An 18,764-nucleotide genomic window follows, 5' to 3' on the forward strand; every position below is an offset into this window, starting at 1 on the left:
CACTCAAAATGGCGGAAAACGGAAACCTTGGAGCTAGGGGCGCAAGCGGAAACGGAAGTACGCTTGTTGCCTGCATGTGGTGAAAACGGCACTGGGTCTAGGTGAGTGTGGGGAGCAACGAAGGCGTGTGATTGCTGCGCGAAGTGGAAAAAAGAAAGCGGAATCTAGTGCTCCGGGAAGAGACGTTTCCAACTTTTACCTTCTTCCCAGATTGAGTGACACTCCCCCATTCCACCATGGGCAAGAAGGGCAAAGTTGGCAAGAGCCGACGGGACAAGTTTTATCACTTGGCGAAGGAGACGGGTGAGTGAGGGTTCGCTCCATCTGCGAGCGAGCGATCTTTCTCTGGTGCGCCTCCATTCCCCAGATATTGTGTTCTTCTTATGCAGAAGGGGTGGTGGGTTGTGAGGCCCGAGAAACCCTGCTGGTAAAGCACTCCGCGGACTCTGCCGTCACCCCCAGGTTACCGTTCCCGCTCTGCTTTCAAGCTAATCCAGCTCAATCGCCGCTTTCAGTTCCTGCAGAAAGCCCGAGCCTTGCTGGACCTCTGTGCTGCGCCTGGGGGATGGTGAGAAACACTTCGCACAGGTTGCTCCTGATGGCAGCTTTCTGGCTTCTGACCCTGGATGGCTTAGAGTTTTGTTGAAGGGCGGTGGGATTCGGGATTCCCCTCCCTAGTACAGTAATCTCAGCCTCAGATTTCTCTGCATCCCAGAGCATAGGTCTCTCCTAAACTTTGGGGGCTGTTTCTTTTCTTTTTTTTTTTTGAGACAGAGTCTCAATCTGTTGCCCGGGCTAGAAGTGCCGTGGCGTCATCCTAGCTCACAGCAACCTCAAACTCCTCGGCTCAAGCGATCCTCCTGCCTCAGCCTCCTGAGTAGCTGGGACTACAGGCATGCGCGGCTAATTTTTTCTATATATTTTTAGTTGTCTAGCCAATTTCTTTCTATTTTTAGTAGAGAAGGGGTCTCGCTTTTGCTCAGGCTGGTCTCGAACTCCTGACCTTGAGCGATCCTCCCGCCTCGGCCTCCCAGAGTGCTGGGATTACAGGCGTGAGCCACCGCGCCCGGCCTGTTTCTTTTCTTGATTGCAAAGAAAAGTCTTGGAATATGAACATAGGACATGCTCTGGCCACTGCACTTTGCATAGGCTCCTAACAACAGGGGTGAGAGATCACACTGCTAAGGGATGGCAGGGGAAAGTCCTCAGTATTTTAATCTTTATTCCTTTTGTAGGCTGCAGGTGGCTGCCAAGTTTATGCCTGTATCCAGTCTTATTGTGGGTGAGTGACAGGCAGCTCTCCTGGGTGTTTTCTGAGGTGGATGTATGAGGTACTACTAATTTTGTTCTATATTTCCCTCCTCCTTGCATGAGGCAACCCTTTAGAATACTCTGACCTGATTTCTTCCAGGAGTGGACCTGGTTGCAATCAAGCCTCTCCCCAATGTGGTGACTCTCCAGGAGGACATCACAACAGAACGCTGTAGGCAGGTAATAAGAGCCTCTCTTTTTTTATTCCCTTTATATGCAAATATCGACATCCCCAAATCCTCTAAAGTTGACATTTTTCCTACTTACCATGCTTTGAGCAAGTTTTGGTGACATCTGTATAACAAGGCCCATAATAGTCTTAGTGTTAACTCCAGCCTTTATTTAGAGTCAGGAACGAAGATGTTTGGAATTGGGACAAGGGCAGAGATCTTCAATGAGATCCTTTCCAGTGGACTCACTGTTAAGACTGTAAGCTCTATGAAGACAGGGTTGTATTATTATTATTTTTTACGGTTGTGTTCCCTGTGCCTGGCATAGGATTTGGCACATCATGAGGACTCAACAAATGAGTAGACAAATGGCTGAACCAGGGCAATTTTTAACCATTCTTCTTTTTCTGTTACCGTAATCTCTTTCCTTTTCTGTAGGCCCTGAGGAAGGAGCTGAAGACCTGGAAGGTTGATGTCGTGCTCAATGATGGGGCCCCCAATGTTGGGGCTAGCTGGGTCCATGATGCTTACTCACAAGGTGCAGGGAGTGTGGGGCTTGGAGAGGACGTGGGGGCGGAGGTGGGCATGCTCTATCAGGCTGCAGAGGTCCTCAGCTGACTGTTTTTACCCCACAGCCCATTTGACACTGATGGCTCTGCGTTTGGCTTGTGATTTTTTGGCCCGTGGTGGCTGCTTCATCACAAAGGTTTTCCGTTCCCGTGACTATCAGCCCCTCCTGTGGATCTTTCAGCAACTCTTCCGCCGTGTCCAGGCCACCAAGCCCCAAGCCTCTCGCCATGAATCTGCAGAGATCTTTGTCGTCTGCCAGGGTGGGCATCACTTCCTTCTCTTGACTCAGTCTCCTAACTACCAAAGCACACTTTTCGATATATCCTATCATTTTAGGATTCCTGGCTCCTGACAAGGTTGATAGCAAATTCTTTGACCCCAAATTTGCTTTCAAGGAAGTTGAGGTTCAGGCAAAGACTGTTACTGAGTTGGTGACTAAGAAAAAACCAAAGGTATGTTAGGGGAATGGGGCCACCTTCAGATCCTGGCACTTTGGAGAGATTGGGCCTGGTGGGTCCTACGTTCCCCAGAAGGGACAGCCCAACCTTCTTTATTTCCCTCCCTAAGGCTGAAGGCTATGCTGAGGGTGACCTCACTCTGTATCACCGAACCTCAGTCACTGACTTCCTTCGAGCTGCCAACCCTGTTGACTTCCTCTCCAAGGCTAGCGAAGTGAGTCTCCAGGCTTGAGGGAGGTAAGGGGGCCCCAGAAACATGGCCTGAGAATATTCCCTGACACATTTCCCTGCTCCCAAATAGATCTTGCTAGATGATGAAGAGTTGGCCCAGCATCCAGCTACCACTGAGGACATACGAGCGTGCTGTCAGGACATCAAAGTGCTGGGGCGAAAGGAGCTCAGGTATGTGGTGTGGAGAGTGTAGGGACCAAGAAGCCCTGAAGGCAGGGCAAGGCCATTGGAGGCCATGATGTTGGATCTCTGGAAACAGGATGCTGCTGTGCTAGAGGTTTGGGGTGGGGCCCTGAACCTTAGGATTTATGTGGCTGAAGCTTAAGATTTGTGGGGTCCACCTAAAGCAGAGAAGGGGGCAGGGACAAAGAGGGAAATGGTAAGATCAGTAATAGTATTTCCGGGGCAGGTCCCTACTGAACTGGAGAACAAAGCTTCGGCGACATTTGGCCAAGAAGCTGAAAGAGCAAGCAAAAGCACTGGACATCAGGTGAGGAGGGAATGAAACTAGGGCAGGTGTCGACTGGGTATCAGGGGAAGTATCTGGGAAAATAACCGAACTCCTTTGGACTGTTTTGTCAGCCTCAGCTCAGGAGAGGAAGAAGAAGGTGACGAGGAAGAGTCAACAGCTGGGACCACAAGGCAACCCTCTGAGGAGGAGGAGGAGGAACAACTGAACCAGACCCTGGCAGAGATGAAGGCCAAGGAGGTGGCAGAATTAAAGAGGTGAGGGGATCTGGGAGGAGCTTGGGGAACCCTGCACAGAGTTCCTCAGCATGCGAAGATGGGAGAAGAGAATGAAAGGCGTGGCTAGGGAGTTTGAGCTGGGCAGCTTTATTCCCTCAATCCATCCCCTCAGGAAGAAAAAGAAGCTGCTGCGTGAGCAGAGAAAGCAGCGGGAGCGTGTGGAGCTGAAGATGGATCTGCCAGGGGTTTCCATCGCAGATGAGGGGGAGACTGGCATGTTTTCCCTGCGCACCATCCGGGGTCACCAGGTGAGGCAGGGCTGGGGTGCGGATTGAGGAGACAGGAGGATTTGCTTGGGTGTTTGGAGGTAGGGGTGTTGGATGTCTTTTAAAGTGTGCTGAACACTGATGGGCTGCGCGTGCTGTCTTCACCCAAGACATGACTTGGCAAGGGGGAGACTGGGGAAAAAATAAGAGCCTCGTGACTCAAAAGCCAAAAAGAAACATATACCTAAAATGATGAAATTAGGAAGATATACAAGCGTGATAGCTTTATCCTTGCAGGACTAGAGCATCAGGACCAAGAGTTTAGGTTACAGTAGATGCAGCCAGGATACTTGGGTTACAAGCACAGTGAATAGAGGGTCTCCCTCAGAGGGAGCAACATTCTTCAGTTCACTGAGACCAAGTTAGCGCTTCACATTAGGTTACTCACTCCTGCCGAATACTAGAGAACATGCTTTTCCTGATAAAAGCAGTGTCACAAGCAAAATGAGCTTTCATGGCTCGTGTGGGGATGTCATAACCACGTTATCTTTGCTGTACAAGGGAAGCATTAGAACATAGCGGCCCTCAGTCAGGTGCAGAGGCTCATACCTTTAATCCCAGTACTTCGGGAGGCCGAGGTAGGAGAATAGCTTGAGGCTAAGAGTTTAAGACCACCCTGGGCAACATAGTGAGATCCCACCCCTACAAAAAAATAAAAATTTGTTGGGCATGGTGGTGCACACCTGCAGTCCCAGCTACTCGGGAGGCCGAGATGGGAGGATCGCTTGAGCCCAGGAGTTCGAGGCTGCAGTGAGCTATGATTGTGCCACTGCACTCCAGCCTGGCACTTAAACACTGTCTCTTAAACAAGAAAACAGAACTAGTGGCCCTAGAGCAGACATAGACTCAGGCTCCAGTCCCAGTTCCACTGCTTGGGAGCTGCATGGACCCTGAGGTGACTGCTTATCTTCTTTGCCTGTTCTCTCCTCTGTAAAACAGTAATAGAACCTACCTCATAGCATTTTTGTGAGGATTAAAAAAAAGATGGTTGGGTGTAATCCCTCATGTGATAAACACTCGAGAAATAGTAGCTGTCTTTGCCTGAGGAAAATAGATGATGAGGTTCTGACAATTGGTTTAAGTGAAACAGTTCTGTTAGATTTGTATGTTGCCTGGGCTCCTTTATTCAGTGGAAACAAAATGTGTAGATGGTATTATTCTCAAAAGGTGACTGAGGTGCCTTCTGAGAATAAATTTTAAAGGAAAACCAATGTTTAACATTTTAAGATCTGATGCTGTATGGGCTGTGGGCTACTTTTCCATAAAACCTGTTTGTGCTACCACCATCAAAGGCAACACAGCAGAGTGGGCTAAATCAGTAACCTAGCCTAGAATGGGCCACTTACCTGGGTCTAAGCTTCCCTGTCTGTAAAAGGAGATGATGTATTTGCCACATGTACTTCCTAGCATTGCTGAGGTTAGATAACAGACACACGGATAAAAAGCAGGATGTTCCTTTTAAATACTGGATCTCTGTTTCTGTTAAACTTCAGTTGTTAGAGGAAGTAACAAAAGGGGATATGAGTGCTGCAGACACACTTCTGTCCGACCTGCCAAGAGATGACATCTATGTATCAGATGTTGAGGAGGACGATGATGATGCATCTCTGGATAGCGACCTGGATCCAGAGGAGCTGGCAGGAGTTGGGGGACATCAGGATCCAAAGGACCAGAAGCGGTAAGGGGCGGGTGGGTGTGCACATGAGAGGGAGTGCTGCCCCCTTTTCAGCAGAGTCAGTGCGGGAACTGCCAGAGAGGGATTAGGGGAGCGAGGACTCTCCCTGCTTTCCTTTGGGTCTACAGAGTGCGATATGCTGAAGTGGAAGATAAAGAGGAAGAGGAAGAAGAAAATCCATTGCTGGTACCACTGGAGGAAAAGGCAGTGCTGCAGGAAGAACAGGCCACCCTGTGGTTCTCAAAGGTAAGAGGCTGGGGGCAAGACTGACAGGAAACTGCCATCCCCTGGATGGAGGGTGGCTGAAGACACCCCCCCGCCTCCAGGATGGCTTCAGTGGGATCGAGGATGATGCTGATGAGGCCCTGGAGATCAGTCAGGCCCAGCTGTTGTATGAGAGCCGTCGGAAGGGACAGCAGCAGCAGCTGCCTCCGCAACCGCCACCGCCTTCCAGTTTGAAGACTGAGAAAAAGTCTCCCCGGAGCCAGGATGAGGCCCCTAAGGGGCCAGAGGCTTCTTCAGGGACAGAAGCTGCCCCTGGCTCTGAAGGGGAAGAAAGAGATGGCAGCTCAGACAGTGACAGTAGCAGTGAGGATGAAGAGAGGTGAGTGGTTGCAGCTGCTGGGAGAAGAGATAAAGAGGAAACAGTGGCTTGAAACATTTCTCTACCTTGGCTGCAGACAGGGAGCTTTAAAAATACTGTACTGATGATTCTGATTGAACCAGCCTGGGGTGTGGCCAGGGTGGCAGAATTTTTGCAAGTTCCCTAAGTGGCTGTAAATAGGAAGCAGGGTTGAGGTGAGGTGGGGGAGCAGTGGATATTCACTCACAGTTCTCCCTCTTCACAGCTGGGAAGCACCCCGTGGTAAGAAGCGCAGACGTGGGCCTAAGTCAGATGACGATGGGTTTGAGATAGTGCCTATTGAGGACCCAGGTGAGAGCTCTGCATGCAGTGGAAGGACAGGAGACCAGCAGAAGTGTCAGTATTGGGAATCAAGCTTTGACTTTTCTCCTTCCCTCTCTAGTGAAACATCGGATACTGGATGCTGAAGGCCTTGCTCTAGGTGCTGTTATTGCCTCTTCCAAAAAGGCCAAGAGAGACCTCATAGATAACTCCTTCAACAGGTAGGGAGTCCCGAAAATCATGAGAAGTAGCCCAGGATGTCTGTGGTGGGTAAGTGGGTGATTTCTTCTTTAGGAAGCCTGGAGTGGTTGGTTACTGGGCTGGTGTCCTTTCCGCCCAGGTATACATTTAATGAGGAAGAGGGAGATCTTCCAGAGTGGTTTGTGCAGGAGGAAAAGCAGCACCGGATACGGCAGTTGCCTATTGACAAGAAAGAGGTAGAGCATTACCGGAAGCGGTGGAGGGAAATCAACGCTCGTCCCATCAAGAAAGTGGCCGAGGCCAAGGCCAGAAAGAAAAGGAGGGTAAGTGGTAGGGAAAGTAGCTCCCTGAGATGGGGGAGGCAGGGATGGGGAAGAGGTCAGTTGACTGAGGTCCCCTCTCAGATGCTGAAAAAGCTGGAACAGACTAGGAAGAAGGCAGAAGCCGTGGTGAACACAGTGGACATCTCAGAACGCGAGAAAGTGGCACAGCTGCGAAGGTAATGGGGGAAGACGCCACAAGGGGACAAGGTTAAAGCAGCAGAAAGAAAGTCCTAACCTGTTCCCTTCCCTCTGTAGTCTCTACAAGAAGGCTGGGCTTGGCAAGGAGAAGCGCCAAGTCACCTATGTCGTAGCCAAAAAAGGTGTGGGCCGCAAAGTGCGCCGGCCAGCTGGAGTCAGAGGCCATTTTAAGGTGGTGGACTCAAGGATGAAGAAGGACCAAAGAGCACAGCAGCGTAAGGAGCAAAAGAAAAAACACAAGCGGAAGTGAGCAGAGCTACTGGGCCTCTGAGAAGAGTGTCAGGACTAGGGGGGAAGACGGTGGCATGGCCCACTCTGGCCTCAGTACCAGCCCTGCCCTCACTTGCATTGCAGCTGACAGTGAGGTGGGGTACAGCACTCCCACTGTGGTCCTGAGCAGAGAGGACGATGTCCTCCTGCGTGAAGGACAGTCTCCCACAAAAACACTGCCGAACTGTCCTTACAGACCCCATGATCCTTCCATGAAGAATGTTGGGGGTACTGGATAAAAAGTGTTAAACTATAAGGGGAGGTTAAATGTTGGGGTGACATTCATTGTAGTCCATTCCTGGGCATGTGGGCCTCTCAAGCCTTAACCCTTCCTATTCTTGAATAAAACCAGGGTGGTGGGAGAGATGTCTTTTCTGACAGTTTAATACTATGTGCTACACTGTTTCATTATTTATTAATAATATGCACTGATTCTTTGTGAAGTAGAAATGACAGACAATCCACAGATCTCAGTAGTAAAACATTTACTAGAGAGCAAGCAGAAAGGAATGCACATCTTAAAGAAACCTTCACAAAGTCACAAAATTCAAAGTTTGTATATTTCTTTTCCTTTTATAAACAAGATAGAACAAAAATCATCAAAATCATTTCAGCAAAAGACTTTTCTACCATTGGGGCAAGTTAAAAAAAAAAATACAATGAAATAGAAGACATTTAAAAAAAAGCTGTTGAGGGTTTTTTTTTTTTTTTAAATTTTAAATTTTAAATTTAACAACACCTCAGACCAGGAGCAACCCTAGAATCATATGGATAATCTTTTCCCTTCAATCACAGTGGCTTTGGAAATCTTCAAAGCCGGGGTCTGGAAGGCTGTTGCTTCCTCTACATGTCTCAGGGCAGGATACAAACCTGGCTGGGGAACCTGAGCATCGGCTCTCATTTAGAATCAGACGGCTCCCTTCCCTGACAAATGTCTAGAACCACCAAATTGCTTCCTGACAGTTCAGTGGGGTTTGCAGAAGCCAACTCCTAAAAAGGGGACTGCCTGGCCACGCAGCTAAGAAAAGGAATTCAACTTATAGATGTTTATAAGGTGACATCTTAGTAAAAAATATAAGCTACATATAATATAAACCTAGAGTGAGTTTTGTGCCCTATGAGGCCCTTTCTCCCAAAGTATCAACTTACCCTCATGACAACTCACCTAGAGTCAAAAGCTTCCCAGCTCTCACTGCTTCCAGGGACCAAAGCAGCTTCCAAGAAGAAGGGCTAATATCTCCAAGCTCCAACTCTCCACTAAGGGCAGGGGGTCCTTATACCTTGGACCCCAACCCAGCCCTGAGACACCTAGTTACCAAAATCTTTCTAAAAATAAAATTAAAGACAACTGATTTTGCGATTTAGCACATACCCTCTAACTGTCCCATCGACTCTTCTTGCGCTTGGGTGGCTCCGGGACAGCAAAGCCATCAGCTGTCTTATCTGTCTTGCTGTCTACCTTGTCCATCTTGCTGCTTTCCACCTTGGGGTCCATCTTACTCTCACGATTACAACCTTCTTTCCTGCTTTCACCATTTCGGCCATCATTTGCACCCCGGCTCTCCCCATGCCGGCCTGCATTTCCTCCATGCCTGTTTTCCCCATGCCGTTGGCCATCGGGATGACGGCTGCTGCCTTCTGGGTAGCGGTATCCATCTCCATGGCGACCACCATCTCCATGACGTGGGCTGTCACCATGCCGATTGCCACTCTCTCCGTGACTATGACGGCTGCCACCCCGGTTCTCAGTATATCTCTCTCTTTTCCCGTTGCCACCCCCAATCCCTTCTCGACTGTCATTCCCTGAAGCTGAGTTGTTGACTCCCTGGGCTGCGGCAGAAGGGTAGGTCACTGGAGCACTGCTGATGTTCCCAGTATTGCCAAAGCCTGGGATGGCCTTCGTGGCACTGGCGATGGGGCTGTCAGGACTGTTATGGCCCTGTTGTGCTGAATTAGTTGGAACAGAATTCAAGCTCCCTGCACTAGTCCATCCACTTGCCCCAGCGGCAGAGCTTCCAGCCTTCTGATTGCTTAAACTGGCTGCAACAAAGTGACTCTTATACTGTGACTGAAAGAGAAAGAGACACCAGGAGTAAATAAGATAGTAAGTTCAAGAAACTTGAGTAAACTAAGCTTGGCAAATGATAAAGTTTACAGAAATTCTAACTATGCTATCTTGGCACTGTGGCGTTAGTGCCCTGGTGCCTCCACAGGTCCACCCCTTTTGTTCTATTCTTGTGCTGTAAAGGAAAACTCCTGCATCTCTGTAGAGAGAGGGACCTCAATGTACTGAAATTTACTTTTATAGCCTGACTGGCTAGAGTAAAACATCAATGTATATAGCAATTGAACACAGTTATGGTTTACAAACTGTTATTTACAATTCGAAACTAAAAGTTATGAAAACTAAAAAAAAAGTTTTTAAAGTTTGATGGCAAAACCTAACTTGAGCTGATGTAAAGGCTATTTAGTTTCTATCTATCTATTCAGCTTAGCATCACTACTAATATATTTTGCTCCAGAAGTTTGATTATATAAGGTGTGGCTGCAGACCTTTTTTGTGGTGTTAATATACGGAATATGTATCACATTATCTTTCCTCAAATCTGAAAAATAAGCCCTGATTTCCTGAACAAGGATTTTTATATTCTATTAGTGAAAACCAGAAAAAATTTTAGAACCAAACTGGAACAGTCTGAAGACAGACAAAATATGTAAATTAAGACCTAGCTCGTTAATCGGATGCCAGCCAGCTAACTGGAAAGGCAGACGTGGAAGGAAAAAGGTTCAGAGTTCATAAGAGATGACAGAACCAAACTTGTCTTAGAAAAAGATGGCAAATACTCTCAGCCAGAGAACAAAGCTTTGGCAGTGGGCAGCACCACCAGCTGCCAAGAAGGGAGAGAACACAAATCCTACCGCGGAACTGCAGTCCTAGACTCTGGTAGTGACTAAAGCAGATGAGTAGCATGAGGGGTTCTCTGGTAACCCACCTGCATCTCCAAGGAAGCTACTGTTAACATTATATCCAAAATCCAAGCAGTGAGAATGCCCCAAATCTAGCATCAAGTCTATAAGCCCAGCCACCACCTCAGGAGAACTAGACCCCCTTTGTCATTGCCCAAGAGTTACTGTTAAGAGCTCTTTTAATGAATTGCTTAATTCAGACCTGGAAAGCTGCTTTCATTGCTGTCAGCCGATCTCCCATAGCTCCCGTGGAGGGTTTGTAGGCCTCATAATTGCTCATTACATTATTATTTCCTCGGTCCTAAAAAATAAACACATCTATGAGGATGGAAAAATACTCAGGAAGGCCCACTGCCATAGACGGGGCCTCATGATACTGAAAACTCTGAAGCATGAGCTGCAATGGGAACTGGATATTTTTAGAAAGTTACTAATGAGAAAAGATGAGAACGGTGCAGTGATGAAGAATCACTTAAAAATGCTTATGCCCCTCAATCTAGTAATTCCATTTCTGGAAATTAACCCTAATAATCAGAAATGCAATCAAATTACGCCCAAAGTTGATCATGTATTATCTGCACACACATACACACAAACACATTAAGTAAAAATAATGTTAAAGATGTAAAGGCCGCAAGTATAGCATATTGTATGACTGCTCAGGCTCTGAATCAAGACCATTAGGGTCTGAATCTCAGCTTCAACATTTACCAGTGCAGCCTTAGGTGCCTCTGTTATCTGTACTTACACAACTGGGCTGTTGTGAAGATTAATTGAGTTAATAGATGTGATTGCTTGGAACAGCACTGGCACATATTTAAAATCCTCAATAAATATTAGCTATCACTAAAATCTATATCACTATATTTATCAAAGATGCCAATTTAACTATAATGCTCCAGAAAAGTATACTGGCAGCTTTCCTCCTTGGTACAGAAATCAAAGCAACAGAAAACAGGCAATTAAGAAAGCCACTAAGGGGGTGCTTTTGATACCTGCTTTGTGAGAAAAACTAGCTCTCACCTCTCTGATACTATTTCCCAGAGAGTGTAGGGATCATTCTTGAGTCTAACAACAAGCTATAGCTAGATCCTATGGCAATGTTTACCACAGCAGGCTCTAGGTCAGTGCTGAAGAGCCTGTAAAAACACATTGCTGGGCCCCACCTCCAGAGTTTCTGACTCATCAAGTCTGGGGTGGGGGATGAGTCTGCATATGCCGCTGCTCCAGGGACCACAATTTGAAACTCACTGCTAACGCAGACTAATTTCTTGAACAAACCTAGTCAGCCAAGTACACATGATGCTTTGCCAATAGACAGTTATGTTAAGAACCAGCGATGCAGGCTGGGCACGGTGGCTCATGCCTGTAATCCCTAGCACTCTGGGAGGCCGAGACAGGAGGATTGCTTGAGGTCAGGAGTTCAAGACCAGCCTGAGCAAGAGTGAGACCCCGTCTCTACTAAAAACAGAAAAAAATTAGCCAGTCAAGTAAAAACAGAAAAAGAAAAACTAGCCAGGCATGGTGGTGCATGCCGGGAGGCCCAGCTTCTTGGGAGGCTGAGGCAGGAGAATCACTTGAGCCCAGGAGTTTGAGGTTGCTGTGAGCTAGGCTGATGCCACAGCACTCTAGCCCTGGCAATAGAGTGAGACTCTGTGTCAAAAAAAAAAAAAAAAAAAAAGGAAAAAAAAAAAGAACCAGCAATGCATTGACTCAGGCCAGCATATTAATCATAAGCTCCCTTCTAGACAGGGTTTTGAACTCACTGAGGCTTTCTCAGGTAGATCAGAATATTCCTGATGACATCCAGGGCACAGGACCAACCAGAAAGGCACTATTGCAGTCTGAACTCACCGTGTTCTCAGAGCCTAGGCCAGGCCGCTCCCTATAGCCTAGGCCTCCTCCACCAATGTTCAGCTTTTTGCCTTTCCCTCCTTTGAAGCGGGATTTCCGAAACCAGGCATTCTGCAGTGAACACAATTCAAGGTTGAGTCAAGGGAGGGAGAGAAAGCCAGAGGAAGAGGACAAAGTTAAAGAGGAAATTAAATGGGAATAACTTTTTGCTTCATCTTTAGCCAGTGCATTTATGGCAAGGGAGGAACTGCTCACAGGAACCACAGATTAGCTTCTTTTTGGTAGTTTAAGTCACCAAGTCTTCCTTCAGGACCTCCTAGGAAGGAAGTGATTAGATAAACTTCAATTGCAAAGTGGTCACTTTGGCCACTTCTAACTTTGTTGAGGAAAATGAATTTTTTTTTTATTCTTCAAACAACCTATACATACTATTAGACATAAAAAAAATCTGGAACTTAATTTTAAAGAGCTAGTGGGTTCAGTAGCAAAAGAGAAAAGCTACGTGAAGTGAGGCTTATTAGAATAGACTCTAGGGACAGACTCCCAAAAGTAGCCACTCAACTGAAATTTTAGTTACCCTCAGAGACTTAAAGGTTTCATTGAACTTGACCACTGCCTGAATACTACCCACCACATTTATTCACATTCTCTTAAGAATGCAAACATCTCTGAGGAGTTTAAAGCTTTATATGACAATGACAAGTCAAGTACTTCAGAGATAGGACGAGCTTAGGGAAAAGCGCTAAGCACAGAACACCTGAGGCACAAAAAGAGATGTAAGAAAACGCCAAAACACAAAATGCATGCTGTTTAAAATTTTAGTTTAGGGCTGACTCTCTATCCCAAGGAGAGGGGGAGGAAACATCATTCTCCTCCTTTCTCCTGCAGTGCAGGTCCTTTACTCCTGGGACCAGAAACATGGCCAGCACCACACTACCACTGTGTTAGGGGTTAAGAGTTGTGTGGGCTGGGCTATACATTTGACAAACACTTAACAGTGTCTACTATTAGAAAGTGTTCCAAATCCATTTGTAATTTGGCAACTGCACATATTAAGACGACTCAAGATTTGATTTGGCAGAATGCCTCACTCAGTTTTGGACTGGAGCACACCTGGAAGAGGGAAATCAGTATGGTCAGAGGTCCAAGATCTTAGTCTGCAAGGAATAGTTAAGAAGCACTATATATTTTTTAAAGGATCACACATCTTTAATCCCCTAAAAGAGAAGACTTTTTGAGGGGAAGAGCAGTAGGAAGAATAGTAGCCATCTTTGAGATTGAACTGACTCATAGCGTGCTATGGGTTAAGCAGGTAGAAAATACAGGGACAGATTTTAGCGCAAAGAATAACTTTTCGACACAGATGCTGTTGCATGGAGAGGATGAGAAGACAGCCCGGATGAATTTTAATATCTCACGAATCCCATCTGTACCTCGTAAACTCCACATACCCTCCCCGCTTTTCTTGTAACACAGAAAGTTATCTGCCCCAGGCTTGCCGAAATTTCTTAGTTTTATAATCTGAAGTATGCCTAGTCCCTCACCTGCATTGCCAGATCTAGGAGTTCCTTGGAAACATGCTGATTGGCTCCTTCCAAGTTTCGGACAAGGTCACCAGCAAAATTGCTGTCCTTGGGAGTCAATAAGGTATAAGCCACACCCTTCTCACCCGCTCTGCCTGTGCGGCCGATCCTATGAGTATGGGTATCAATGTCTCGTGCCACATCATAATTAATGACAGTCTTAATTGAAGGAATGTCCAGACCACGGGCTGAAATAAAAAGTAATCAAATTCTTTTATTCTTCATCTGGAGTCAAAGGATCAAAGTAAATGTTAGTGCTCTAAGAACCCACATTTCCCTTACCTAGGCAAAGTGCATGGGTTTGGTAAGCTGAGATACAGGCACGTAAGTTACCCCTTTAGAATAAATGTCACCACTGTAGATTCTATGATACGGGGCCATCTAGTGTAAGGGACTTGTATCTTTTGTCATCAATAACCTGACATGACCTCTCTCTTTACTGGGAATATACTTTAAAAATGTGTCTCAAAGCTGAGAAGTTTTCATCTTTCTGGAAGAAAATACCAATTTTTAAGGGTAGTTATTAAAACTTGGCAGGACAAAGCCAAAAATCATACTCCAAAAAATTTTCTGCTCTTCACTGAAAGATGCCTGAGATGCATGTAGTAGATCTGTGTAAGATTTCTACCACATTCAGACACAATTGTCTTCTAGCTGCAGAAACTCTTTGATCACAGAGAAACATTAAGTGAAAAGCAGTATCCAGAGCTCCAGACTGTGATCCCTGTGCTGAACTGCTGTTCCCCAGTGTGTGGCCAACCAGACCAGCAGTCCTTCAATTCACCTGCTCAGCTATTACAGGTTTTGTATAGTTAAGACAGAGCACTCTAACAGCACAGGGACTGAAAGTTACTGTGAAATTCATACTCTACCTGCAACATCTGTGGCCACCAGGACTGGGATGTCCTTTTTCTTAAAGTCTGAAATGACTTTGTTTCTCTCACTCTGATCCATGTCCCCATGGAGTAGCCCAAGATTATGACCTTCCTGCTTAAGGTTATTGGCTAGCTCTTCAGCATTGGCTTTTTTAGTAACAAACAGGAGGACACTCCCTGAAGAGGTAAATTCCACCAGACGCCGGGTAAGCCAGTTCCATTTACTAGGCCCAGAATGGAGAATCTCCACAATCTGTGTCACATCTTCGTTCGCCTGATAAGAAATGAAACAGATGATTGTGACGCTGATGCCTCAGGCCACCTGAACAGGACTAGGCATTAAATTTGCTATCTGTATCTAGAAGAACCTTAAATAATTCCTTCTCGCCTTGGTCCTTCCTTCAGTAAGTCAAGTGCAGCTCAAAACTTACCTCTCTTCTCTAATCGCCTTGCTCTGCACCTCTCCCTGGTGTACATACGTAATTTGTATGTACCACATTTGTATAACCCAACACTTTGCAATACCTTTTTAAATGCCTTTTCAGATTATTCCTAATACAGTAAACTCTTCTATTGTTCCTCCCACTCAGTATTCCAAATACAATTCATACATGCACATAGAAGGCACTCAAAAACGAAAACTGCAAAATGTCAAGATGCTAACTACACAGGAACTTTTTTTTAACAATAACCATGGCAAGCAACTGAAGGAATTTTCTAAGCATACTTAAATGACTTTCATGTTCCAATTCGGAGAAATTTCCCACATAGGGCATATGCACAAGTAGGAAATAAAACCTTATTTTCACCAGGCCTTTCAGGTCACCCCCTTCCTCCTAAGCAGGCAACCTCTCACGATCATTTAAAACATTGGTTTCATCCTTACTCACTGGTAGGTTTCTTGGCAGACCTTTCTGTTTCTTTAAAAGCTTAAAAAATACTTTTTATTATGAAAATTCTTAAATACTCAAAAAAAAAAAAAGGAACATAATAACTACCATGTACTCTTCAGCCAGCTTCAGTAATTGTCTACATTTTGCCAATGTTGCTTCATTTATCCCCCTACTTGTATATTTTAAAGCAAATCTGAAACATGTTCCTTTATCCATAAACTTAATATTTTAAATTTTTATCTCAATAGTGAAAAATTAATTCTATGTCTCCATAATACAAGAAATAACCCACTGGCGTCCCATCCAGACTTGCTTAGGATTACCTCTCCAATATCTCCCTGCACCACTCGAATAGGGTCGATCAGGATGTCTCTGGCCAACTTTTCAATCTTTTTCCGAAAAGTTGCACTGAATAAGAGAGCTAAAAGGTAAAATAAATTCTGTTAAAGAAATAGTGTGACTTTTTATTGAACATCTGCTAAGCTTCCTTGACATTCAGAATTATTCAGATTTTTTTTACATAAACCTTAAATTTAGTTTAAAAATTGATTCACTAAAGAAAAAAGATTTTGCTCTTATTCTATTTTTATTACATTTTCAGTTAAGACAAGTTGTCAGCCTGATTCAGAAAAAGGTTCTTGATTTCAAATTAGCAGTTCTGCACTGTGCTTTCCTTCTACTCACCGATAAACCTGTATAAATTGGGGCAACCCATTTAATTTCTGAGCCTTGGTTTTATCATCTACAAAGATGAGTAAGTTATATCTGATGATCTCTAAAGTCCTGTCCAGCTCAGATAAACTGTCATTATCTTCCCCTTTATGGTTCTCACCAGTACACACATGATCATTTTTACTTCCATAATTGTGATTGCTTATAATATAAACAGGTATTCATTCTGAGTACAAATGTGGTTTAATAAAGCCACTTCATACATACTCTGTCTGTCAGGACGGACATGACTTGCTATGGATCGAACCTGGTACTCTGGAAGAAGCAGAACAGCAAAATTAATATTATAACCCTGTAATACAGATTGGAAGGCCTGGAAAAGTCATTTTAGTAAATGTCTCCATGAAAAGTTATATGAATTAAGGAAATTTTGAAATTCCTAGATATAAGGCTGGGCGCAGTGGTTCGTGCCTACAATCCTAGCACTCTGGGAGGCCGAGGTAGGAGGATCACTTGAGCTCAGGAGTTCCAGACCAGCCTGAGCAAGAGTGAGACCCCATCTCTACTAAAAATAGAAAAAATAGCCAGGTGTGGTGGTATATGCCTATAGTCTCAGCTACTCAGGAGGCTAAGACAGGAGGATCACTCAAGCCCAGGAGTTTAAGGTTGCAGTGAGCTATGATGATGCCACTGCACTCTAGCCAGGGTGACAGAGTGAGATTCTGTCTCTAAGAAGAAGAAAAAACAAATCCTAGATACATCATTCACTATAAAACTCCGAAAAATTTTCCTTCTACCCAGGTGGGCTGTGTCTGGCAGTGTTCCAATCAGTAAAGATAATTATGCGGACAGGAATACAAAGGGTATTAAATGATGTGATGTTCACCTACCCAGGAACACAGATCATGAACTCCACAATCAAAGGCACATGAATAAAAATAAAGAATGGAGAAAATATTCCCCCATACACAAAGGCATTTTCAACTTTCCTCAACTCAACCAAGCCTAACATACTTTTCCTGAGAAAACATCTAAAAATAGTTCATATCTTAACTATATTTCTACAGTCTAACCCTACCCAGCAGTATTTTTAGCTTCTCTTATGCTGAAAAAAATTTGCTGAGTCTCTAAAGATATAGAAAAAATTAATATCATGAGGATGGGGATAGAAGAAACAGGTATTCAAGGCATACCAAATCCCATGTCAAACATTCGATCTGCTTCATCAAACACAAGGTAAGAGACTCTTTGAAGATTAGTAGCTTTCTTTTTCACATGATCAATCAGTCGACCCTATGAGATCCACAAAGTGAATAGTAAGCATAATTAAAAAGCATTTACAAGGACTTCCTAAAGTTGTGCTCCTGGCAAACGTGCTAATTCAGTCTTGGATGGTAACAGATGCTGGTCTGACAGCCTAGTACTTTATTTATGCACTACATAGCCCAATAGAGCAGAAGTTTTGAAAACTTAATTAGCTTCTTCCTTTACATTAATTGTGATTTAAATTCTGTGGGAAGATGGCCAGAAGCATTTTTGTGAGGCATGTCTGATTCTGGATGTTCTTAGTAACCACAGATCCATTTTCTAGGCAAGCATAAGAAAAACTATTTGAAATAAAGGGGAATTTGTAGCTCCTAGTGTATATGTCACACAGACTCTTACTGGACTGCTATGTTATAGTCAACCAATCAAAATTAAATCAAAGGCCGGAAGCGGTGGCCTACGCCTATAATCCCAGCATTCTGCGAGGCTGAGGTGCAAGGATCACTTGGAGATCAGGAGTTCGAGGTCAGCCTAAGCAAGAACAAGACTCCGTTTCTACCAAAAATAGAAAAATTATTCGGGCATTGTGGCACATGCCTGTAGTCACAGCTACTAAGGAGGCTGAGGCAGGAGGATAGCTTGAGCCCAGGAGTTTGAGGTTGCAGTGAGCTATGATGATGCCACTGCACTCTAGTCAGTGTGACAGAGTGAGACTCTGTCACAGAACAAAACAAAAAATTAAAAATTAAATCAAAACCACTGGCTGCCATTTATCAGGGTATTCTCAACCCTGCTTTACCACATTTTAGAGGGAATTCTCTGCAAAACTATGTTTTCCATATCCAGAGAGGCTGAGAAGTCACTTAACATAAGACATACTTACTGGGGTACACACAACAATCTCTGCCCCTTCCTGAAGAGCCTTGGCCTGCTCCCACATACTCCCTCCTCCATATACAGCCACTGATCGAAGATTATAAGCTTTTCCAAACCGCTTACATTCTGCATGGATCTAAAAGTTGTTAATATATTAACAAACTGTGACATTGACAAATATCTCTATCACAACCCAAAAAGGAGTTCTTGAAAAACGGTGTGATATCATAAAAATATCAAAACCTAGAACACGCTTTAAAATCACAATTTTATTCCTAAAGGTGTAACTGAATAGCAGAGTACCATTATCACGTATCAACAAGATTTTAGACAGCTACAAGCTATCTAAAATCTTGCCTTGATTATTCATTTTTCCCCCTTCTCTTCCTGATCCTGTCATTGCCCTTCTACCAAGAAAAATGAATTTATCCTGGAGAAAAACATTGTGAGCTTA

At 44.7% G+C, this 18,764-nt stretch overlaps 2 protein-coding genes across 2 annotated transcripts in view; one reads left to right on the forward strand and one right to left on the reverse strand.

Moving 5' to 3' along the window:
* Positions 1–72: 72 nt before the first annotated feature.
* On the forward strand, positions 73–7,677 carry FTSJ3 (FtsJ homolog 3 (E. coli)). Its single transcript, XM_012661268.1, has 21 exons — positions 73–101; positions 211–303; positions 463–568; positions 1,236–1,282; positions 1,412–1,491; positions 1,920–2,019; positions 2,117–2,311; positions 2,388–2,503; positions 2,619–2,723; positions 2,811–2,911; positions 3,150–3,230; positions 3,323–3,466; positions 3,600–3,735; positions 5,247–5,431; positions 5,557–5,674; positions 5,755–6,032; positions 6,277–6,362; positions 6,454–6,553; positions 6,673–6,856; positions 6,938–7,032; positions 7,112–7,677. Exons 2-21 carry the CDS (start codon positions 237–239, stop codon positions 7,302–7,304), a joined length of 2,517 nt encoding a protein of 838 aa, XP_012516722.1. The 5' UTR covers positions 73–101; positions 211–236; the 3' UTR covers positions 7,305–7,677.
* Positions 7,678–7,797: 120 nt separating this feature from the next.
* DDX42 (DEAD (Asp-Glu-Ala-Asp) box helicase 42) overlaps positions 7,798–18,764 on the reverse strand; it is a 51,853-nt gene continuing 40,886 nt past the window's right edge. The window contains exons 8-16 of the mRNA XM_012659581.1: positions 18,318–18,446; positions 17,362–17,461; positions 16,436–16,483; positions 15,820–15,917; positions 14,601–14,877; positions 13,690–13,916; positions 12,146–12,256; positions 10,494–10,592; positions 7,798–9,392 (exon numbers count right to left, since the gene is read on the reverse strand). Of these exons, the coding sequence (XP_012515035.1) occupies positions 8,700–9,392; positions 10,494–10,592; positions 12,146–12,256; positions 13,690–13,916; positions 14,601–14,877; positions 15,820–15,917; positions 16,436–16,483; positions 17,362–17,461; positions 18,318–18,446 (1,782 nt within the window). The 3' untranslated portion in view covers positions 7,798–8,699. The remainder of the gene's footprint in view (positions 9,393–10,493; positions 10,593–12,145; positions 12,257–13,689; positions 13,917–14,600; positions 14,878–15,819; positions 15,918–16,435; positions 16,484–17,361; positions 17,462–18,317; positions 18,447–18,764) is intronic.

Source organism: Propithecus coquereli, unplaced genomic scaffold, assembly GCF_000956105.1.
Source record: "Propithecus coquereli isolate 6110/MARCELLA unplaced genomic scaffold, Pcoq_1.0 Scaffold119, whole genome shotgun sequence".
Taxonomy (NCBI): domain Eukaryota; kingdom Metazoa; phylum Chordata; class Mammalia; order Primates; family Indriidae; genus Propithecus; species Propithecus coquereli.